Source organism: Biomphalaria glabrata, chromosome 18 (assembly GCF_947242115.1).
Source record: "Biomphalaria glabrata chromosome 18, xgBioGlab47.1, whole genome shotgun sequence".
Classification (NCBI taxonomy): Eukaryota; Metazoa; Mollusca; class Gastropoda; family Planorbidae; genus Biomphalaria; species Biomphalaria glabrata.
In genome coordinates, this window is record NC_074728.1 from 18,924,063 (window position 1) to 18,949,942 (window position 25,880).

General features: G+C 33.4%; 1 protein-coding gene across 1 annotated transcript; it reads left to right on the forward strand.

Annotated features, from left to right (window-relative positions):
* Positions 1-95: 95 nt before the first annotated feature.
* On the forward strand, positions 96-24,724 carry LOC106050566 (neuroplastin-like). The gene is made up of 9 exons (XM_056017431.1): positions 96-260; positions 6,310-6,448; positions 7,973-8,106; positions 10,920-11,108; positions 14,455-14,544; positions 16,449-16,658; positions 18,097-18,174; positions 19,740-19,857; positions 22,742-24,724. The coding sequence occupies exons 4-9, from the start codon at positions 10,952-10,954 to the stop codon at positions 22,749-22,751; spliced, it is 663 nt and encodes a 220-aa protein (XP_055873406.1). The 5' UTR covers positions 96-260; positions 6,310-6,448; positions 7,973-8,106; positions 10,920-10,951; the 3' UTR covers positions 22,752-24,724.
* The last annotated feature ends 1,156 nt before the right edge of the window (positions 24,725-25,880 follow it).

A 25,880-nucleotide genomic window follows, 5' to 3' on the forward strand; every position in this document is an offset into this window, starting at 1 on the left:
CGTCTGTTAATTACTAAGATGGGGGTAGTGTTGTGTGTGTTTTGGACTAGACGAGTGACAGTACGCGCCAGTTCGGCGAAAACCCGTCTTGTAAATATTACGCACGCAAGTCACGGCACATGTGATCAACCAGTTGTCAAGCGACGTTCCATCCGATTCTAGAAGGCCTGTAAGGAGTCAAGACCACGTTACCTCGCAATGTGACCAGTACGAGGCGAAGTCAGAACCAGCACGGTGTGTGAAATCAGTCCGGAGCAGAGGCAGGTTTTTGGATAGTCAGTTTAATGTTGTTACCAACTGTACAGTATTTGTGACGTATTTGAAATTAAACTGTTACTGTTTCTTTAGAGCCCGGGTTCAAACCCTGCCCGCTCCCATCCCCCGTCGTCCTGCGGGAGGTTTGGACTAGGAATAAATTATCTTCAACTCTGAAGGAACATCCGAAATATGTAAAACAAACAAAACATTTTACAAACAAACGTTACAATATTTTAAAAATATTATAATCCTTTAGACTGAAAACCGGAAACAAATTCTTATCCGCTATTGATCAATTCACAGGCATAAATATAAACCAGTAAGCTTCGGGCAGGAGGGGCTCGTTAGCCTTGGTTGGCTAGTGGCTACCCATCTAGGAGAAGGAAAACTCTGAATCCAAACCTCCGCTATCTTGCGGCTATACCCATGGGAAAGGCTTCGGCAAGACAACCCTGAGGAAAAATCAGGAGCTGGTGACCCTTAAGCAGATTGTTGCACACTGTGCTGCAGTCTGTCAGAGCCTGCGGCGCTACTGATCCCAAACTGTATCGGATATTCCGTTCCTTTGGTCTCATCAGCTGCGCGGAGAGGGGGGAACTGCTGTGTGGGTGACATCGTTCCGACCATAAACAATGCCCAGGCTTCCATCTCGCTTGTTCGAGATGAACCATAGTCGTCTCACGGCTGAAGGAGGCCAATGATGATGATATATATAAATATATAGAAAAGAAAATCTAAATCGACCACCTGCGGACAATGGTTAATATGCTTGCCCTGGATGTGGCAAAATATGTAGGTCACAGCTAGGGATGCGCAGACATGGGAAATACTGCATTCCTCACTAATCTTCGGACTCGAAGACAAGGCGTATTATCATGGGCGTAGCCAGGATTTTTTTTCGGGGGGGGGGGGGGGGGGTTTGGGGGTGAATTTTTTTTCTCCTCCCTCCCCCCCCCCGGCGAAAAAAAAATTATATGTATTTATGTGTGTGTGTGTGTGTGTGTGTACATAATCTTTATTACATTCTGACCCTTCATTCTTTCTGAAGACGTTTATTGTGCCCTAGAATATGTTCTTCCATGAGTTAGTGGAAAAATTGTAGATTCCGCGACATAACTAGTAAAGGGTCTGGGGGAGCGCTAGGAGCTCCCCCAGCGCGGGGCGAAGCCCCGCCGCCACGCACTATTTCTGATATTGAAAACCAACAAAATGCATATTCTGAGGTATCTACAGTGCATTTTCCTGCTATTAAAAAAAAGTTCTATTTCAAAAACCTAATGTGCTATTCTTACTGACTTAGACCCTCCCTCGTCGTTCGGCGCATTTGCCATCAAGCTGTTTCCATAAAATTGTAGACTCCCCCGCCATTACTAGCCCTGTTCGTCTATTGACAAACCTGCTTTCGTCCCTCTATGAGGTTTGTAAAAGCTTCTAGATCTGGAACTACATCATCTAGATCAGGGGGTGGCCAATTTTTTTTTGCTTCCATGAGCCAATTTTTTTTTCACTTCTAATTCAGATGCGCCACTTACAACTTTGGAAGTCTTAACTCTTTAAAGTAAGGTAATTTGTACATATTTGAAAAAAAAAATAAAAATAAACTTTACTTATGGAGTCTTTGTTAACATTTTTTGTTTGCATTTATAATTTAATTAATTATTTCTGAATTACCTATATATGGGTTTCTGGTATATATAGGCCTAACATGCTGCAAGTTCAAAGGTGTTAAACACAGCGTTTACAAAGCAATGATAGGTCAATCTCAGAGAAGGCATCTGTATTATACAAAGTAAGATTACTGTTCCAGTAGCTCTATATATCATGCAGTCATTTAGCCTACAGCTTAGTTTACTTTAGTTAACTTTATTTAATTGATGATTTCCTAAACATAACTTTGCTTCCTCAAACATACGTCAGACCATCTAGTTTTCTCCTTGGAGTGATATAAGCCAATAATCTCTTTAAAAATGTTGAAGTTATCATCATTTATTCTAATTAAGGGCTAAATTGGTAACATTCAAATGTCCAAAGATTACAAATTCAATGCTAACATTTACATTGAAGAAGCGAGCTTTTTTTTTATTTGATCTGATTAGTTTCGGTCAATTTGGGCGTCGCGAAAAGTTTTTTTACCCCTAGATATCGGTTATTAGGTCTTTAAATATTTTTTTTGCGAACATTTTCTTTATATAGACAGCTTTTTAAATTACAGTGTGCCGTTTCTGCCCAAAAGGATACGTTCGCCCAATGCGCATTAAAAAAAAATAATTGAAACGATTTCATAGTTCTAGATATATATTTCTTGTATATTATATGTATCTAATCGAAAAAAATCATATAATTAAAATTGATAATATATATATCTAAAACATCTTGGTCAAGATAAGATAAAATAAGACCTGAATCTTTATCGCGATTAAGTTTTTAAAAAACTTTTTACAAAAATCTTACGCTAAACAAATATATTTTTTTAAGTTACCTGAGCCTGTAAACTGGCACCGACTATTGTCGTTTGTGTATTTATCCAGTAATACAAAGTTAAAGATGGTGAAAACTCAGAAAACATGAGAAAATAAGTTTTTAAAGAATGCAATTTTACTTTTGTATATTTTTCTTATTGTCGTGGTCATATGCAACTGATATCATAACTTCAAATTCTGGTATATAGATCTATCTCTTTTGGTATTAGATCTATTTTTAACGATCTGGAGGGGATAATTCTAGACTAGAAACTAGATCTATAACTATTGAAATTGACTCAGAAATGTTCAAATGACAGTATTTACTATTTATTCAATTTATTGTGATAATTGTCAGTAATGACAGTATTCAGTATTGACGTACGGTAATCATGGTATGCTGCGGTATGGTATTGTAATTGTGAATTCAAGAATTGTGTCAATGTGTGTGTCACTGACCGACAGTCACCGTGGACAGTGACTTAGGACTCACTTAGTGACTAGACTAGTAGTAGTTAGTAGATGTAGATCTATAGACCTACTCGCCTACTTAGCTACTAAAATGTAACTAAGCTACTAGATGTACTAAAAATTATTAGTCTAGTTGAGTAGGCCTACTAGATCTAGATCTTGATCTACATCTAGTCTAGTACTACTCTAGGCTCTTGTGTTTCCTCTAGTCTCTACTGACGTACTCACAGTACTGTGTGTGTCGATGTGTTGTCTGTGTCCTACTTATTCTTGGACTTACATCTACTTTTAATTAGGGCTGCTACTCTAATCTCCACTAATCTACTTCTAGATAGGTAACTAGTAGTTTTCAATCTAGATCTACTCCCACTGATGGCATTTTCAATTTAAAATACCATAATATCTACATCACTATGACCACTACATGCAACAAACTCATACAAGTGCTCTTTCTTCCCTGGTGCCATTAGAGAATGGAATGGGTTGCCTGAATCAGCCAGGAAAACCAATGACTTAGCTTAGCAGAGAATTGACACTTAAAATGCGTAGGACATAATTATCTTCTTTTTTGAAGTAATGTCTGTAAAATATAAGATGCAACATCCCCACTCAATTTTTCTCTACTTTGTGACAGAATGGTCAAAATTCTCTGTTTTATATTGTTATGGTGACAACTAATTTGTAGCTAAAAAAAGATGTCTTACTAAACTAAGAGAGCATCATACTACACTCATATCCATCACAGTGATAGGTGCGCTATTTGATTTTAACACATAATACAGAGCTTGACAGAAGGGCTCAGCGTCTGAAAGTTAAAAACAAATTGGAAATGTAGAGGAAGTTCTACACTCAGATGGGATCTACTGACCAAATATGTGTACTTGTAAATGCATTCAATCAACTTGACACAACATTTCTCAGTAAATCATGATTTCTAATGGGTAAAGTTTGTGTATTTGATGTAATTACTTTTTAAAAAAAAAATAGCATGTTTACCCCTAAACTTTAAGTAACTGGTTCACATAAAAACACATAAATAATTTATATCTATATTTTGCATTTCATTATTTTGAAAAATAACAATTATAATAAATAAAAATAATAAAGATTTCTTCTTCTTTGATGTGTTATTTCAACATTAAAATAGTGGTCGAATCTTCTAGAGGCTAAGATAATGAGATTTCGAGTCCTGTTAGCTATTGAAACTCAATTTCCATGTTCTGGTAGCAAGGTACAACATAAGCAATAAACTGCATGTTTCCCTGCCTAATTAAAATCATAATATGTAGGTCTTGTTTTTTTTTTTTAATGATGGATCATTATTTTAAAAAATATCCTTGACCCATGACCTACTTCATTCTTCCCAAAATCGATCAGCCAACTAAATATCTGTTCATCGGTAGCGTCAGTAGCAACAAAGCAATGACCCCTGTCTTAATAAAGGGAGATGTAGTCTATCCTGCTTAGTCCAAATTAAGGTTTATTTCTTTCAAGCTCTTAACAGAAAATGACATTGAATTTTCAAAAATAATTCTTTTGTTATAAAAATTATATACTATACTGTATCAGTTGTCGTTCTTATGTTTACATGTGCTTGTAACTCGTCCATAAGACTGTGTTTTTAGAAATGTGTTGTGTAGTCTTTCAGTGTATTAAAGCCATACTAAGTGGACATGGTTTTCGACTCTATTATTATTATGTTAATAACAAATTTTTAATATGCTGTTATTGATTTTAGTGGTTCAAGTTACAAGCTATGTCATACAATGTTTAGGGTAAAAACTCTGTGTTTGCCTCCATCAACCCTACATCCCCTTTGAAATCAGATTTATTTTTAATAAATAATACATTTTATCATATACCTATTTTTTATAGACCAATGTTAGATGCTTTCCATTTTTTTTTCTGGAGTTATAAAAATTCAAACATAAAAAATGGCATCAACTAGGCTCATGGGTGAGCAGAAGTAGTCCTTTACTATCTATAATATAAGTGCAAAATACCACTCAGTGGCTGATTCATTGATTATAAAATCTCTTGAACTCTTGTACATATCTTGTACATAATTTCGTACATAGATTCCTTTTCCTATGGGCTTACTAAGAACAGTTTTTGACAGATTCGCCACCTTAGGACTGCTATTTGTGAAAAAACGCAAGCTTTCTATCAAACTTTTGTTTTTTATTTTTGGTATTTTCCCAAAAGGCTACAATTTACATATAAAGCATTTTTTTAAATATCATGAATTCCATATTTTTAAAGCAATATTTTTTCTTTTTCCCTAAGTCTATTTATATTTAATATACCTTACAACAGATGGTCAGACATATATGAAGAAGCAAAGTCATGTCTAGGAGATCATCAATTAAATAAAGTTAACTAAAGTAGTGACAATGACTGGTAGAGTTACTGGAACTGTAATCTTGCTTATACCTGTCAGATACTGACGCGAGCAAGCATTTTCATTGATGCATTGATCAAAAATAAATTAAGGTCACGAAATTAACTCTTAATATTAGAAATTTGGTGAAAGTAAAGAGAATTTAAAGAACTTGTCAAAGTCATATAATATATAAATATATATTGTCTTTTTGTTTATTTTTTTTTTAAATTTAAAACTGCTAACAGTGTTCATAAATTATAATTAGTCTATATAGAAATAATAAATTAAAATTATAAATATAAACTAAAAATGTTAACAAAGACAGACATAATAAGTAAAGTTTATTTTGTTTTGGTTTTTTAATTCCCCTCCTCTACTATACACAAATGTGTACAACAATCCAAATATTTGCAAATGACCATACTGGGTCATCTGAATCAGAAGTGAAAAAAATTGGCGCATGGAGCCAAAAGGTTGTCCACCCCTGCCTTACGTCATCAAAGTGAGATAGATGCTTTAGATTCTCCTTCATAAATAAAGATCATTAAGTCACAACTCAAACCTCCTGCATGATGGCAGGGGGATGGGAGCTATTGGAAATTTGAATGATTGTGATGGCTGTTGGATGAGCTCACCAATATAGGTACTGGTACCTGTACTTATGAAATAGATATACATGTATATTTAAATACATATTATATAAATTTAGAATGATTCTTCTTTTTTTCTTTACTCTAGAGCACGAATTGCAACTGTTCCCTCCATATAGAAATGCTGCTGTAGGAATCGGAGACAAAGCAGTTTTTGATTGTAGCATTGATCCAAGAAATGGTGGTACACCCGCTTGGAAAACTAAAACTGGAGGCAATGTCCAAGTGTAAGTTTAAATGTTTTTTATAAAAATTAAAAAGTTGACGATTTGAAGTCAAACTCAAGGGTCTCAAGCCAACACACTAATCACTGTGCCAGCAAAGTGCTTATGAAAATAGAAGGTTTCAGAGCTATTTATTGTTAGTTTCAATTTGTTTAAGTGACTACCTAATTCTCTACTTGACTTATACCGTCACAACTTTTCCTTGTTCCATACCAAACAAAATAAGTAATTACCAAAATTAAGTAAAATTTCCCCTTTCAGACCTTGCGAGCTATAGAGCAGATAATGTAAAGATCATCTGTTTCTATGGCTGACAGTTAATGAGGATGTCATGTTGCCAGCACAACAACCAACCAATTTACTTTCCCCAACTAATGTCACGTAGTTGGGTAGACTCATGTAAATATTTAAATGTTTCTCACTTATAGTTTTGGCCCCATCCATGAAACGATAATGCTTAAAAATATTGGTTAACATTTTTTCCTGAAATAGCAGAAATAAACCTTAATGCAAGGGGAAACGATTTATTTTTATACATTATATTTGTTTTCATTGTTATAGGCCTTGTATCTATTCTCCTACTTATCTTATCTTTGAAAAAAGATCATTTATTCGTCCGTCGCATTTGTTTCAACCTAGTTATACAGGTTAAGCAGTGAAGTCTATAGCTCTCTTGGCTGATCCTTTCTCTAATGACACTAAGGAAGAAAAAACATCTGAAGGTGTATGGACTAAGAAATGTGCCTTTATCTTTATGTCTTTCTTTGTACCGGTATTTTATTTTATTTTGTTTTTCTGTTTGTAAAGTATGGTTCAGTGTTTTAGGAATTATTGCTACTGGGTACTTTACTTTTTATTCTTCTGTCCTGAAGTGTCTCTCCATGTAGTAATTTTACTAATGGTGATTCTCTTTATCAAATAAGAATATTCATTTGTTATAAATCTCACTGCTCTGTTTTGTACTTTTTCTAGTTTTTCATTTATTATTACACCCAAATAGTTTTAGTTTTTATAGTCTGTGTGACTGGTTTACCGTAAATAAAATGTTTTTTGTTACTTTAATAACTGGCATTTTCCACCAAGAAAGACATGCTCCAATTTGATTTCCATCTCTGTAATTCTTCTCATTCTTTTTGTGTTTTTTTTTGTTGTTCTTTATATTATGCAATAGTCTGCAAATAATTTAACTTTTGTTCCTGAACTAATGCTATTAGGTAGGCCATTTATATAAATGAGAAACAGTAGTGGGCCTAAGAATGTTTCTTGAAGTACACCCAGTTTACTATTATTGGTGTTTATGTACAAATAATGATCTTTTAGCCCATTTTTTATGCTGTCATTATTATTTATTTTTTTTATTAATAAAATTGAGCAGGCATGAATACTATAATTGATTTGCTTCTCTCAAAGCAGAATTTTAAATTCTTGAAGAGTCAACATATTTATTGCTTTTTCTTTTATACTTATATTCTTCTTATTCTAAAATTTTATGAGTATGTGACATGCTTTTTATAAATGTTCCCTTAGTACTAACCAGGATTTCACATCCAGACTTGAGTTTCTACATTTTGCAGTGCACAATGTTGGAACTTATTTATGTGAACTGGCAAAGGGTAACGAACAACAAGAACAACTTTACCTTTCAATAGTAGGAGTTGATGGTAAGTTGATCATCCTGAGTTATCTCTCTTGAAATGTGTGTTATATTACGTATATAAAGGCAGCACTAGGTGGAGTTGATGAATCGGAGGATCCACAGTCAGGACATTCCCTTATTTGCTATATTTACTTCACCATTTTCTCTCATAAAAATATATGTTTAATATGTATGCATCGTTCGTTGATTCTGCACTTAGCTTCATATTTGTATTTGAAACTTGTTGTATATATACAATTTCAACCCTGAAACATTTTTTGATGATAGACCAAAGAATGATACTTAGGTCAGTGAAATGATTTCTACACATTTTCTTGTAGCCAGACATTTCAATTATCTTTGAAACAATAAAACAAAGTTAAAATCAAGTTGTTATTTTGTTATGCAATAGACCACTGGCGAACAACAGCTTTGTTTGCATGAGATGCTGAAAAATATGCAGGTCGGGACTGGATTTGCGTAGTCATGTGAAACACTGCATTTATCCTTAATCTTCAGAATCAAAGACCTTGCCATTATGCAATTATTAATAAGTATTGCTAAGCATTAGGTTTTGTAGACCTGCTACATTTTTTTGGTTCCTTTTAAATAATTTTGAACCAATATTTAATACTGGTATTGAAAATTTATTATTAAAAAAAAAGATATTCTACATAATAATTTGATTAGAAAAAAAAATCTTCATATATAATAAGTATGCATCATTCATTGTTTCTGCATTGACTTTCATATTTGTATTTAGGTTTCAACTTAATTGCTACCTACTCACTGAAGCTTTTATATGTAGTGTGTTTGTTTTGTCTGACTTGTTGTATTGAGAGGTATACAGTTAAGCCATTGTTTGTCTAATCTCTATGCACTTTTAAGATTGTTGGTGGAGTTTGATGATACCATGTGGGAGCAGGATTGGGTCAGTCAAGTGCATTCTGGATTAACACTACTTGTCAAAAGATTATTTATTGGGGATCTAGATGATCCAGTGGTTTGCTCATTGTTGCTATTGGTTGGAGTTGAATCAGCAGGTTGTTGGTTTGTGTTTTGGTCAGGACTGTCCCTTATTTCTCTATATTTAATTCACCACTTTATTTGGTCTTTAAAGTTGCCTTTATTTATGAAATATGCATGGACAAGATTTTCATTTTTTGCTTATTGGTAGAAAGCAGTGTAAATTTCTTTGCCATTTTTCAGGCTATCATGACATGTGTGCCTGGCTGTGTGCTGCTGCTAACTTTAATAATCTGCGCCACCAAATTTGAATGACTAGGTTTTCTACTTGTAAAATGCTTATCTGTTAGACATGTATGGTTTTGTTCTTTAGTGGCTTTGTGTGGCTTAGTGAAAAAAAAAAATTATTATAAAAAAAAACCCAGTTGTTTGTGAAAGGCAATTTTAAAATAAAAATCTTGAGCATGCCTTATAGCTCTAATTGGTACAAAGGAAATTAAAGGCAGTAGGTTTTTGTGGTGCTGGTTACTTTATGCCTTTTTAATTATATTTGGACACTGATGCATGAGTTTTACATCATATGCATCACTAGGGTTTGTACAGAAACTTCACTTTTATAGTGTGAGTATATATATGTAACTAGCACTACACACCAGTTATGCCCATTGATTTGTTCCTAGGCTATTATATATAGGCTATGTATTGTTTATTTTGGCTGGATCTCACTGTCTCATATTTTAATGCTCCCCCCTGACATACTTTTTTAGCCTGGGAAGTCTAGTATCATTTGCATTGAATTCAAAAGGCTTGCTCACCCTCCCACATAGACTTGTGGTCCTTGAATTTTTATTTAAGCTTTTCTCCTCATGTGAAAGAGTTAGAAATGGACACCACTATTCGCAAATAAGTACACTCTTTAAGGATCTTCACCAGTTATATTTATGGACTTTACATCAGGCCTTTATGTTGGGGTGCATCTTATACACACTTAAATTGTATTTTTCCATTTTTTTTAAGACTTGCTGAGACAAAGTATCCCCACCTCACAAACCATAATGAATGAAAAATCCTTCCCAAAGCTAACACACACACACACTTAAGCCTCCACATTCGCGACTCCATACACAGAAATTTGGTGTTCTTGAGAGAAAATAAAAAGGAAATTTTGGAAAACAGTTTTCATGACTTTTTAAATTGTCCACAATGGTGAGTTATGCACCAAAGAATTATTGTTTTCATTTTGGTTTTATAACTTTGTACACTCAAACACACACATTCACACAGTTATCTCTTATTCAGGGAAAAAGATGGAAGTCTATATGGAACATTTGTATTTAAGTTTTAAATAACTACTGACCCCACTTTGAGAAAAACAGTTCAAAAGTTTAATAAAAGCTTTAAATACGGTACATACTGACCCCACTTTAAGGAAAATACAATACAGAATTTAATAAAAGCTTGTGATGTTTAGTGAATAGCCAAATTCAGACTGTAAATCAATCAAAACTATTTCTTAATGAGCACCTAAGATGTAAAAAGGGTCTGTGTACAAAATTTCCTGCTGTTCCATACTGCAGGTCCAGAGATATCTTAATAGATTAGTATTACATTGTTAAACAAAAAGAAATATTTTTATAACACTATTGCAAAAATATAGTTTTTACTAATCAGTAATTAAGTTTTTTTCTTGTTTGGAAAACCACTTCAGTTTTCAATTTATTCATAGACATTATTACATTATTTTAAAACTATATTAAGAGTTAGCACTGGGCCACTTTTCTATTGTAAACAGCTTCGTAAAATGTGAGAACTTGTTTAACTAAGATCCTGTTTTGTATTAAAATCATCTTACTAGTATACTCGTTTTGGCAGTACATAAATCCAGCAGCGTGTTTGAATACGAGATGGAAAGCGCCACACTTGAATGCAAAATAACTCCTATCAAAAGTATTATTACATCAGCATTTGAGGGATGGTATTATGATCAAAACTCCACAGAAATAATGCTGAGTGGAGACAATTTTATCACTACTAATGGGAAACTAGTCATCAAAGACCCAAGTAAGTCATTTCTATGGTCTACTCAATAGTTCGTCTGACTCTTTTTAGCAACTGTCCTTAAAATTGTTCTTTTAGGATGTTGCATTTATTGCCATATATTACATTGCATCAGTAACATGGTTGTTGCAGTTATTGTTTAAATTATGTTTTGTATTACAAGTTTAGGATATTCCTTCAGAAATGAAGATGATTAGCCCAGACCTGCAGGGAAGTACATGGCTGGCTTTGAATTGGATACCTTCATGACCACAGTCTGAAGTCCTTACCATACAACCAGCCAGCCATCTTTGCCTACAAAAAGATTGTTCTAATTTTTAAAAAATCTATAATTTTATTTACTCACAAACCTTGGTATCAAGGATTTATAGTTCCTTCAGAATATAGTAATGGTGAGAAATTAGGCCCATTAAGACAAAGAGCTTGTCTAATTTACAGACACGTCAGTAATAAAAATAGCTTATGTAACCCTATATTCTTTTAGACAGTTAGTTTGTGTCAGGATGATCGAGTATTGTATATTATTTGTTGTAGGGGATTCCTGCCTGATTGGTTAGACCTATGGACAAAACTGGCACATATTACTTATAATGGCCTCCTTCAGTTGTGAAAGGCTATGGATCATCTCATTTCAATGAGATGAATGCCTGGGTGTAAGCTATGATCGGAATGATGTCAATACTACTTATGATCAAGAAACTCTACCATAACAGACGCATATCTATCTTAAATAATACTTGATAATAGTTGAATATTTATAGTACAAAAAAAGAAAGACATATATAAAACAACTCATGACAATATGACATAAGTATAACTTACTTACTATGAAATTAAGATGTTATGGAAATCAAAAAGAATGTAAAACTGTCTGTAGAGAAAGAGTTCCCTGTGCAAGCATTGTTCAGGTTTTCAGTAAAATAATTTAACCTCTTCAATTCAGAGCCACTTTAATTTTTAGACTTCTCAAATCTCAAACAAAGGGAAATAGCTCCGCAAGAAATTTAAATGGGTTCACACACAAAAAATCTCCAAAGGTAATATAATAACTCCATCTGCAATATAATCCGAATGGATTGTTTTCTATTAGTCTAACGACTTAGTGTTTTTGTATGTATATCTTTAGTCCTCTACTTACGACAAAGTTCTTGACCTATAACACTCATATCTAGATCTAAATGGCTACTTCATTTTCATCAGTAACATTTCCTTTTATATGACAATAAACTTCTCATTTTGGATCATTGAAGTACTTAAATAATTCATTACATTTGAAACATTTTCTCATTTAAATGTCTAGGATCCACTCTAATTTTTTATTTAAGGTTGTGACTAAAAAAAAATATTTATGAAATTTATATTAGTTGCTGGCCTAAATTGCAGCTATGGGGGTGTAATGACCGAGTTGTAAAGTGCTTGGCTTCCTAACCAAGGGGTCTTGGAGTTCGAATCTGAGTAAAGATTTGGATTTTTATATTTCGGGATTTTAATGGATACTTGACATTAGTTGTGGAAAAGTAAATATGGTTGGTCGTTGTGCTGGCCATGTGTCACCTCATTAACTGTGGGCCACAGAAATAGATCTACCCTATAGATCGTAAGGTACTTATTTTAACAATGTGCAGCTTGCAAAATTTTTATTGTATTTTTACAAAACGTATCAACTCACTGTGGCTAAAAGTTGATGCGCACCCAATTTCAGATGAGGCTGAAATTTCACAAAATTATTTCTTTTACTTGGCACATAAGAATCACAATTTAAAAAAAATAACCAATTAGTTAATAAACTATTGGTGATTTATTATTTTGTATCTTGAACAAGGGAAAGAAATTGTACTTGACAGATGTGGTGATATAAGTAGAATTTTTTGAGAACTCTTGAACACTTTTTTTTTATGTATTTAAAAAAAAATCATTCACCTTCTTCCATTTTCCCAACTGGCCCAGACAAGTGATAGAATCAAAGCGCATTGAGAAAACTAAACAAAAGCAATTGGTAAAAATATTTATAATTGCACAGATTTATTATGTCTAAGTCGGTTGTAAGTATAATTACATGACTGATCCAAAGTAATTGATACAATTATACTTAAAACTGTAAGCTTTGTTTTTTAAAAAGGTATTTTTTAATGTTTATTTATTAAGTAAACTAGATTTTGTTGAGCTCTTATTGTATTTGTCTGCCCATAGCATTTTATGTTTGGAAACATGCACTTTTTGTAAATATTTTTTTAGAAAAATAAATAGTATTTCATTTTTAATTTTAAAAAAAAAGAAATTTTTTTTTTCTTTTTAACTATATTAACACTTTTTATTGCTAGCAATTCTGAAGAAAAAAATTAAAATAAAAAGTAAATTATCAATAATATATAAAACACTCAACCGTAATTTACAAAAAGAAAAAAACAACAACTAATAAAATACTCAGACATAAAGATACAGATACATTTGTTATTCCATATGGTAGGACAAATTTGTACAAGTGCTCCTTCTTTCCTAGTGCACTAGAGCATGAAATGGTTTGCCTGAATCAGCTATGAAAACTAAAGGAATTGTCAGAGTTAAAGTCTCTGATTAACATGCATGACTAGATTGACTTATGACATGCTTAGGACTTAATCATCTTCCCTTTTAAAGTAACGGCTTTCATCTATAACATAAGAAGATAAGTTAAATCCCAAATCAGTTATAAATTCTATTTATTGCATTATTATTCTTCATACATTGTATGAACCTCTTCCCATTTGTTAAATCTAACCCAATTGAACCCATTTCCAGATTAAAAATATTTTTTTTTAAATATTAAGAAAAAAAAAGTAAGATCTAATAGTTATAAATAACAATTTAAAAATATAGAACAACATGTCTAGTTTGAAAAAATATATACTTTTTATATCTTAAGAATATCCCGGGTGTGGCTCAAGCACTGGGGGTATGGGCACTTTCCTTTAAAAAAGTCACAACGCTCTTGTTCTAAATGAGACATGAGCTCATCCTATAGGTAAGTTTAAGAAACTGCTGATAGTATCCTGATGCATTAGTGTTATATGCCTACCGCAGTAGGATCAGATTGGGTAGTGGAGACTGCAAGTTTGTCTCAAGCTTGGTATAGCTGTTAAATTGGTGAATTATAGCCACATACACACACACACACAAACATCTCTATCTTGTTCAATACTGATAGAGCTTTCTACTCTTTAATAAATGACAATAAAGTTATATATATTTATATATATATATATATAATCTTAAAACATTTTAAAATTGTTTTGTTTTTGTTTTTTTGTGTATAATATATTTGACAAAATAGGCTTCCTATGTATGTTTTTTTCTAACATGGAAATCTCAGGGCGGATTGATTCAGGAATCTATTCAGCTAGATTTAATTTGAATAATGAAAACACCAAAATAGTTTACAACTGTCAAGTCCCCCTTAAAGGTAAGATCTTAATATCTTATTTTAACTTTATGAAGCTGTATAGGTTTATAATGAGGGGTTTAAGTCTTTTTAATGCATTTTAATTTTTTTTTTTTACATCTGTCCAACCAAATTCGATCGATTTTATTGCCAATTTTTAGTATTAATCACTTATGTTCAAACGTTTCTGTTTATTTGAACCAATAAACAAAAAAAGCTATGACTTCTTACCACAATATTCCAACTTTTTCTAACATCCATAGCCTTAGCTTGGGTGTGTTAGATGAAGGAGTTGGACAGCTAGGTACCGACTTAGTCAAGAAAAGTGTTGTCCCTTTCTTGACAATCCTACAGCACATTTTTTATTAGATACTTACAACTAGGGGGACATGGTGGCTGAATGGAAGTGCTTAAACTAGGGATCTCCGGTTTGAATCTCAGTGAGGACTGGGATTGTTAACTTTATGGCATCACTGAGACCGCCCAGCTCTTAATGGTACCTGACAATAGTTGTGAAAAATAAAGGCGCTGGGTCATTGTTTTGGCCACATGACAGCCCCTTGTTAACCTTGAGCTATAGAAACATGATCTTTAAATCATCTGCCTGGTAGCAAGGTCTGGAAGTTGTTGTTTTTTTAACTACAACAGGAATTTACATCGTTTATGGAATTGGATATCAAAACAACCCTTTTATTACAATACAACCTGGCCCACTAATGGCTAGCCTTGTGATGTATTTGTAACTGTCATCCTAATATGTTCATAAAATGGCATAAACACATAGTTTTTGCCAGATATATTTAATTGTACGATTGCAGTATTATTTAAAATACTAGGCTCTGCATCTCGCAGTACTATGCACTATGTTCCTTAAAGTATTGCATTTCTACATGTAGGTAGGCTGGTAGACTATTTAAAATTTCAATGTATAAAAAAATATGTAAAGGGAGCTAGCTTACTACAAACATTATTATAGAAAATGTGGTATTAAACTTGTATTACGCTATAAAGTGTATAAAAGAGTGCCAGTTACAATACTTTGTTGGCCCCTTTAATACTGTCCATCATCAAAGTGCATAATTTGCGTCTCCATCTACACATTGGGTGCCGGCCCACCAGGCATTTACCTGATGAATACCCTTATAGCCAGTCCACCTCTGTCTCTTGACATTATTCTTGAACCACTTCTGGCCTCTTCATCAAAGTAATAGCTGGAGAAATCAGTGCATAATAATAAAAAAAAACATACTTACAAACAGACAACCTAGAATTGATCTCTTTATCATCCACCCCAAAAAAAAAGGCTTATATGAAAATGAAGATAATCAGTAATGCTATTGCTGCAAAATGCAAAGCACCTGGTAAATGAGAATGTTATGCCTAATCAATTCATGAGCTCAGGATGCTATGAAATGCAATTTTTTTTTTCTTGTTATTTTACTCAATAAGGAACTGAAGGACAACTCATTATATCACTGCCACTATATATTATTGTATATGTTTTGTTAAATTGTAATCAATCATATAAATGCATTGGATAGACTGGATAAGTTTCTCAAATGCTGATAGGAATCAGGAACTGTAAATGACTGTATTTTAATTTAAGGAAATCCAGAGTCAGTCTGACAATTGCAATTAGAGGTAACAATCATTTTTGTATAAATCACATCAGTAAATTGTTTTTTTTTTTAATTTAGCAAAAATTGTTTCTGTTTTAGCTGACTTAGTCACAGTGTAGCCCTTTAAATACTCTTGTTGGCCATAGAAAGGGGTAAACTTCATTTTAACAGGCATTTGTTTTTTATGGGACACACATAATATAGAGCCCCATTTGATGTTTCCGCGATTCTACGATTCTTTCTGTAACACTTAGGCCATAGTATTTAGAAGTCTCAAAGTTTTTAAAATATTTTTTTATCTTACAGCCTCACCGCTGGTACTTAACTTACCCCGATCTATCAGCTACTTTATGGACAACGATGCAAATATAACCTGCATGGTGTTGGGTTATCCAATGTCAACAGTGACTTGGACTTTTGAGGATAGAGAGCTGCAACTGTCTAATCGCTATCTCCTGTCTGACATTGGTGGGAACAAGAATAACAGACTTACTATTCTGAAAGTGAAATATTCAGGTCAGAGATTTGCTTCTTTGTGTCATATGAATTTATATACTATGGTTATCAAACTTTTTTAAAACTTACTATTCCCAAGTGGAATTTAGGCTTTTTCAACGTACACCTAAGTTTGTTATACCGGTAACTTTTACATATACACTTTTAATACCTTATGACCGAATCAGTTAATGGGTTTAAACACTGCAATATCTGCACTTTCTACAGAACCCAATAGCTCCAAGTTCCTCGTTAAAAAACTAAACTAAACTATATCCAAAGCAAAGAGAGGTAACTCTAAATTGTTTAAAATTCTTAAAAAAAAAAAATTTCAACAAAAAAATTTACAAATTGATAAATTGTACAAATTTAGAACAAACGCTACAAAAAAATAAAAAATAACTTTTATAAAATAGAAAAATGTGTCTAGTCTTAAAAGATATATTCTTTCTTTTAATAATAATACTCAATTTCCTGGGTAACTATACCCTGTGTTATCAGCACTTTTGTTTAAAAAATTTTCTGGAAAAAAAAAATTAAAGGTTATACACATCTGGTTTTTACTTTTAAAAGAAGTGTTACCATGCTTCTTTTCTCTATTTAAATGAGACATGATGAGCAGTTTCTAAAAAAATGCTAACAGCATCCTAATACATTAAAAGTATACCTTAATACATCCTACTGAAATAGGAGCTATAAGGGAACATTTAGATATTATATAATGCCAAAGATCTTTTATTAACATGCCCCTCCCCCTAGTGAAAACAAATCTTAATAAATTCAATTTGAAAAGACATATTTATTAATTATCATTTTCCAGTATTACAATTTTCATCAAGGCATCTGTAAAATTGATGTAGTCATTTTTTTTTTCTAAATACTGTACACATACATTGAGTGGCCACAGGAAACTCATGATGTTAAAAAATAAATGCAGATTATTTTTTTCCGTTAATATTTTTTTATTGAAACCCCGTGCTTTAGCACCTCCGCAAAAGTCTGACCTACGGAAGTTAAGGGGCCACTGTACCTGTTATTTTCTTTCATTATTTTTTTTGTTATGTTAGAAATCTTCACACTTCCATCTTTCCCTTGCAACAAAGAGTAACAAATTCCTTACATGTTCAAATGTTCCCTGAGGTTGACAATGTTAAAAAAGCCCAATACACATCTGGTTTTCACAGAAATAGATTTACCAATTTTATGTTGTCCTTTTGACAAAGACTTAAAGAGCTTTTCTTACATATAAAAATATTAAAAGACTTTACCTTATCATCAAAAGTCTTCTTCATTCTCAAAACTTAAGTCCTCAAATTTACCAGCTGCTAATTTTATACCTGGGAAAGTAAAATCTTTCTTGTGGCAACTGAGATTACATTAAAAGTTCAGGTGTAAAAAAAACTGATGATTTAAAAAAAAAATTCCCATTATTTAAATGAATTGTGTGAATTTCTTATAGATAGAGGTACCTACAACTGTACAGCTTCGAATGGAATTGGCTTCACTTCTTCCAAGGTTATCCTGCTTCGAGTTAGAGGTAATGTTTATGTTTCTTTTTGTTTTATACATTTGGCATGTTCCTTTAAACTTAGATAAATACCTCCTAGCCCAAACTTCCTACAGTGCGGCAGGCAGAGTTCGAACCTAAGACCATCAAATGAAAGTCCAAAGCGCTTACCAAACAACAAAGCAGCCATTCAGACTAGACACATGTTGATGCTTTTTTACCCAGAATCTGAAGATACAAGTTTTCACTCATTAAAATTACATGCAATTATTTAAACATAAGTGAGATGTACAAAAAAAAGTTACAAATTTAGAGAAAAACAAAGAAGCCATTTATTATATTGTTCCCCCTTTCAGACCTTGCGATCTATAGAGTAGATGATGTAAAGGTCATCTGTTTCTGTGACACGTGAAGCGTGGTCGAGAGGCCAAGTGCGCTTGAACTTGGCTTGGCTTTTCTACCTAGAAGGGGGCTCGAGGTTCGACACCCGACTCGGGCAGAGTTGTGTTTACTGAGCGCCTAAAGGCAGCACGGAAAACCAACTCCTAGATACCCCCTCCCCCCCACTGGTCCACAAATGAGATTGGACCAAAAGCGCTCTGAGCATGCTATAAGCATGAAAGTAGCGCTATATAAAAGCTATAATAATAATAATAATAATGGTCAACGGGGGTGTCAACAACCAACCGCCCAACTAATGTCAGGTACCCATTAAAGCTGGGTGGACTCAGAGGCGCCAAAGATCCTGAAATAAAAAATCCCAGTCTTCACCCGATTTGATCCCAGGACCCTGGTTCTAAAGCCAAGCACTTTACCGCTCAGCCACCGCATCTCCATTTCGTATATAGCTGTGGCATTTCTGGTTGACTAACTCAGTGGTGTTATAAATATTTTTTAATTTGTACTAATATCTGTAATGCCAGAGGTTCTAGAAAGACCCACTACTGTTTGTAATTTACATAATTTTCTTAAAGGGTTGTATTAGTTCTTAATGTAAAGATTATTTACATAAGACTGTATAAACAATAAAAAAAATGTACACAAATAACTGAAAGAATATTAAAAGAATTGGATGAGTTAAACAAGTCAGAATCTAAAGAGTGTATGTCTTTGTCCAGAGAAGTGCCAATTGAATGAGTTAAACAAGTCAGAATCTAAAGAGTGTATGTCTTTGTCCAGAGAAGTGCCAATTGAATGAGTTAAACAAGTCAGAATCTAAAGAGTGTATGTCTTTGTCCAGAGAAGTGCCAATTGAATGAGTTAAACAAGTCAGAATCTAAAGAGTGTATGTCTTGGTCCAGAGAAGTGCCAATTATTATGTGCAAGATCATAAATCTATGTGTTGTATTACAGAATTCCTACATTTTTGAGATAGTACAGAATTAAACAAAAGAGTTACACTTATTTTTTTTTTTTATGAAGACATTTTAAAAGGACATAAAACTATAATGCCAATTTTTTTATGCATTCTTGATTCTGGATCCCTGAATCCAAGAAAACTTGAAGACAAAAAAAAATATTTTTGTACCAACTGTTCTGTGCCATGAGATTCAAACTCTGCTTACTACATGCTCTGCTTACATGTTTTGTTACAGATCCTTTTGAATGGTTGTATCCACTGGTAGGACTTATCATTGAGGTAGTTGTTGTTGGTATCATTGTGATCATTTGCGCTAGGAAAGAGAGACGTCGCCTGGAAGAAATCACACCAAAGTAAGTGTGCAGAAGTTGGTTGGAAACTCCTTATATTTCATGACTGACGCTGTGTAGGTTGAACTGTTTAAGCTGGAAATATTGTTTTGTTTTGTCTTTACTTGGTTTATTACTTTAGAATTCATATCATAATATCTCTTAATTTTCCTTACTAATTGGAATTTTAACTGCAGTAATCTCCTCTTTGTGTAGTTTTCATTTTCTAAGATCTGGATTACATTATTTAAGCAATAATACATAGAAATTAAAGAATCATATCTGGAGAAATGGAGGGGGGAAGGCTATCAAGTAAGAAGATTGTGAAAGATTTGGCTATAAATAAATAATAAGCTACATTGAATAACACCTGTTGCCTACTAAATACAAAAGGACGTAATCATCTTCTTTTTGAAAGTATCAGGGCTTATTAGATACAAAATTAAAACAGAAAAAAAGAAAAAGTGGACCACAACATGGGAACAACTGGACCTAAACAAGGATGGTCGAATGGCATGGACCCTCCTACATCGGCTAGCAGGAAAGAAACAAATAACAAACCCCCAACCTTAAAAAGGCCGAAACCTTTAATAAGTACTTTGCTAGCATCAATAAGTCACATCCAAGAAAACAACTGGACCAGGCCTTTAGTAATATCCTAAAGAGAGAAGAAAAAGCTCCAACTGTCAACTTTCAGATCTTTGACTCTCCCTTCACTCAATACGAGCTCAATACTGCCCAAAAAAAAAACTTAAGAAAATCTCCTGGACCCAATAAAATAACAAATGAAATGATCCTGGGACTAGGATCACAGGCCCAAAGTTGTATAAATAAATTTACTTACCATACATGGAGAACTGGAGACATACCACAGGAATGGAGAACTGCAAACATAATACCCATTTGAAAGAAAAATAAACCACCAGGAGACCATAAATGTTATAGACCAATATCTCTAGCATCAAAAAGTGGCAGAAAAAATGATCAATAACCGACTTTATTGGTGGCTAGAAAGCAGATGCTCACTCCAAAATGCACAAGCTGGCTTCAGGAAAGCAAGTAGAACAGAAGACCATCTCTTTCGTTTTATCCAGGACACAGTAGAAGGGTTTCACGAAAACAAACACACTACAGCAGTTTTTATAGATTTGCAACAAGCCTATGATAGAGTGTGGAGTAAGGTCTATTTTTGAAGATGAAAAAAATGGGCATCCATGGAAGAATGTATAGCTGGATCAGGGCTTTTCTAAAAAAACAGAACCATCCAAACCCGATTCGAAGGTGCCATCTCTACTAAAAAAGTTTGGAAGAAGGCCTACCACTAGGTTCAGCCCTTAGCTGCACACTCTTTCTAATCTTCATGAATGACCTCCCAGACCTCATTTCGGTCAATAAGGCACTTTATGCAGATGACTTCTTAATTTGGACTACAGAGAAATACCCAGTGCTGACTAGATCCAAATTAAACAGAGCCCTCACAACTATCTCCACGTTTTCAAAATTATAGAAAATGGAAATAAACAAAGAAAAGTCAGTTTATTCAATCTTTAGCCACAGCAACAAAATAGCGAAAAGAAACTAGATCCTAAAAATAGACTCACATCCAATAAATAAAGAAGAAAATCCAACATATCTTGGTGTAAAATTAGACCAAAGACTGTCTCTTAAACACTGAATGGCAGATTTAAAATATATAAATATATTAAAATATATATTATATTATATATTAAATATTAAACCTAATAAAACACCTAGCAGGAACATTCTGGGGAGCTGAAAAGAAAACCTTAAGACAGTTATATACTGATACATCAGATCTGTCATGGATAACTGTCTCTCCATACAAGCAGATGAAAATCTGCAAAAATACTACAATCTTGTTTCTTGTCTACTTAATTGATCTTAGACCTGCAGTATTCTTTCTATTCTACATTTTCACTCTCTCTATGTATATATCTCTCTATTACTTTTTCTCAACTTTTAGCATTATCTGATGTCCAATCTGTGTGATTGTCAAAAGAGCCGAAGGCTCTTCGAACTCTAGGCGTGTAAGCCTGCTTGAACTAACAGTTCTGTCTGGAACAGGTCCAAGACAATTATAAAACATTGCTATTTCCGATGTAACTGGCACTACGGGCGCATACATTGCCGAAGGCCGAGCACTCCAGGAACCCCTGCCATTTTCCTATATTGTACCAAGCTAACCGTGCAGGACTGGCTATTAGTGTAACAATCCCTTGAGGAACGGCACATGGATTATCGACAGGGACATGGAAGCTCTCTTTCAACTCGGCACTGTGCAATGGGAAAGCACTCATATTCCCTTAGACACTCCCACAGAAGTTTTGTTTTGCTATTTATTTAGCCTAATTACTTCCTCGAATGATCGTTTCCACCCAAGTGCCACGTTGAGGCAGAATAGCATACCCAATCCTGATTAGAAGCTAGTCAGAGAATTTAATCACACCAATGTGCAGAGGTTTTGCACAAGTGCTCAATAATTATCTTATAACTTTTAAAATACATAGCTTATTAACACTTTCTATTTACTGTATACCACTTAATTGTTAAGTGAGATAATTTTTTATTATATAATACATTTATTATCATCATATTTGTTGTTAAATATACAAAATTTAGCAGGGGAGTCTACCACTATGCCATCATAACAAAATATACAAGAAAGTCGGTTGATAATGGGGATTATAGTGTTTCAAACATGCAATTCACTAATATTTTTATAATTCTAGGATCTAAAGGGCACGACCCCTGTACACTGTGTCTTGGATCTTGTGCTTTTTTGTTGTTTTATTTGTCATTGTCACTAAATGAATACAATGTTGCATATTTGAATGTGTTGTGAACTTAAATTAAAAATCTTTTTTGTTTTTGTTTTTTGCTGAAACAGGAAAAAGTAAACTTGACCTGCTAAGAAGCACAGAAGCCCCTAAGGGAATGTTGTGATAAGAAAATAGTTACAGTCAAGTCAATGACCTTTTTCTGAAATCGTGAAAAGTGACATAAATTCATAAAGAATTGTTTTATCTTCTTAGCTAATCACTGTTATTAATCATTTTAGCCATAATATTTTAACTTATTAACATAACTTCTCTAAGCAATGATCTTAAAAAAGATATTTCATTATTACATTCCTTATTCTGTTTGGAGTCTGTTCTTTTTGTGTCTTATTATAGTTTTTTTTTTATTAGAGTTGAAACTTTATGCCCATAGTAACATTCTCATACTGTTTGTCTTTGTTGCTCTCATGTTTTCGTAATATACGACTTTATAGGTTATGATGACTGCTGTTTGTTGGATTTTTCAATGCAAACCACAGAAACTCCCCCCTCCCTTTTCATTTTGCAACGAATTTTGCTATGTGTGCATGAAGAAAGTTCCATTTTTAAGTGTGAAAGTTGGCAAATGCACTACAACCTGCCACAAAATATATGTTGCTATAACATTTTATATCTTTAATATATGATTTCTTTTGTTATTTCATAGTTTAGAAATAATATAAAATATTTTTGGCTAATGAATTTAAACATAAATTTGTATTGTATGCCAAAAGTACTAAAAATTAGTTCTTATGTCATATTTCACAATGAATGAATGAATATAATTTACTATGATAAATTAAAGTCTTTTTGAAAAATATTATTAGCCGGATTAATATTTCTTGCTGTGAAAATTCAAAAAAAAAAAGAAAAAGACTGAATTTTGTCTTTGAACTTTGTTCAAAATTTTGCAAAAGAAGTGAGTCAAAACCTTCCCCCTCTTAATGCCAGTTAAGTAATGAGCCATTCTCTTAACGCCTGTTCTATTATAAACTTAAAGATAGAAGCACTTAACATTGGCTGCATGCATGATTGTAAACTAGTAAAACACCACATGTCAGGCATCAAACCAGTGAACTCTGATCTTATCTCATAAGCAGATACCGACTACGTCCAGTGTTTTATGACATTGATCTCGTATCATCAGTGAAACCTTGTCCCTAACCCTAAATGTGGTAGCTAACAGTTTTCATATTGTTGTGAATGTTTTCAATTCTGCATCCCTTGTATCTCTACAAACACTTTTTGTAGACTTATTTTTTTTTCTCTGTTTACTATAATAATTAGGCTTGTCTTCGAGTCCGGAGATAATGAGGAATGCAGTATTTCCCATGGCTACGCAGCCCCAGCTATGACCTACCTATTTTGCCACATCCAGGGCAAGCATAAAACTATTGTCCGCCGGTGGTCGGTTAAGATTTTCTTTTCACCGTCTGCGTCTGTCTTCGGCAGCGGATTTTATTTTGGTCTCATATGTTATCCCGCAGCCTTTGTGAGTGACTTCCAGCTGTCTCGTTCTAAAGCCGCATACAACCAGGTGTTCTCTTCTATGTCAGCTAAGGCAAGCTGGCACCTAAGCTGGTCTTTGAAGCGTTTCCTTGGGGTACCTCTGATACGTCAACCACCATTTGGCTCACCAAACAAGCTGCATTTGGCATACGTTTACTATAGACCAACAAAAAAAATAACATAATATTGCATTGGATTTACTTTCTAGACATGTTTTAGAGGCAACTTATTACCCTTGGTTCTTTTTTTTTATTTTATTTTTTTTTTTTTATTTGTTTGCATATGATATAAAGATATTGTTCACAATTCACAAAAGTGATGTGTATTTTTTTGTTTGGTTTAATTTAAGTATAAGGAAACATACATTTTGTTTCAATTTTATTACTGGGTAGACATAATTTTAAATGTGTGTAATGTATCTATAAGATAATGCTTGGGGAGAAACAAGAAAACTCAGATAAATGTGATATAACCTGTGCTGGATATTTGTTGAAGATAATTTTAAAATAATAAAAAAGAGATGTCATTTGGATATATATATTACATTCTTGTGTTTGCTGTTTATGTTTTAACTACATTTGGAAATACTTGTTTTTTTTTAATAACTCTTGATACATATATCATTGATAAATAGCTCAAAAAAAAAAAGGGTAAGCACTTAATGAATTCTAAGTTTTGGTACAATGTAGATGACCAAAAAAAAAAAAAGGGGGGGGGGGAGGGGGAGGAGTTCGGTAAAGAATTTACAAAAAGTTATTCAAGTGCTTATCTGTCACATTTTATAAATAATTGTAGTGTCCTTATGTGGAGGAGGGGTGCTGAGTGGTAAAGTGCCTGGCTTCCGAACTGAAGGGTCCCAGTTTCGATTCCTGGTGAAGACTGGTATTTTTATTTCTGTATCTTTAGGGTGCCTCTGAGTCCACCCAGCTTTAATGTGTACCTGACGGTTCCCCGACAAAATAGCGCTGAAAAATATTTTTTCATTCATTTGCAAAAACTACTTTAGAGATCGTAAAATATTAATAATTAAGTCTTTTTTTTTTAATTTTAATCATTATTTTATCAGTAAATTTGTTGGAAACACTTAAGAAATCTTAATATATAAATATGCTACATTATGCAAGAATTATAATAAGCTAAAATGAATAATTTCTAAATATATCATTTATTTATATTCCGAAAATGCACCTTAAAAACACTCTAATATACTTATTCCATACTTGTCAGATTTACAAACACATACACGTGGATGCTTTCACAGTTAAATTGTATGCAATGTCACATAGAAACTCCATCAGTGGCTTGTTACCATACATTGGCAATTTAGCTGCAATTGAAGACATCTAGCTGTTAAGTTGGAGGTACTTTGGCAATGTTTAGCTGCAATTGAAGACATCTAGCTGTTAAGTTGGAGGTACTTTGGCAATGTTTAGCTGCAATTGAAGACATCTAGCTGTTAAGTTGGAGGTACTTTGTCTTGTTTGCATCTTTACTTCGTACTCCAGCATTCATTGTAGGCCTACCTCAGAATCTTGTTCTCTGAGGAAGTGAGAGATTATAGATATTGGGCTGATGATCGTCAATAGACAGACCTTCACTGAATTGCTTGTTCTTGGTAGTTTGTTCTGTACTCGTTCTCTAACATTCCATTATGCTATCGGAAATCTTGGAGTCACTCCGTGGTTTTGTCTCTGGCGACCA

Coding starts and splice junctions, on each gene's coding strand:
- LOC106050566 (XM_056017431.1), top strand. CDS start 10,952: ATGGAAAGCGCCACACTTGAATGCAAAATAACTCCTATCAAAAGTATT. Junction 11,109..14,454: donor ACTAGTCATCAAAGACCCAA/GTAAGTCATTTC, acceptor TGGAAATCTCAG/GGCGGATTGATTCAGGAATC. Junction 18,175..19,739: donor TATCCTGCTTCGAGTTAGAG/GTAATGTTTATG, acceptor GTTTTGTTACAG/ATCCTTTTGAATGGTTGTAT.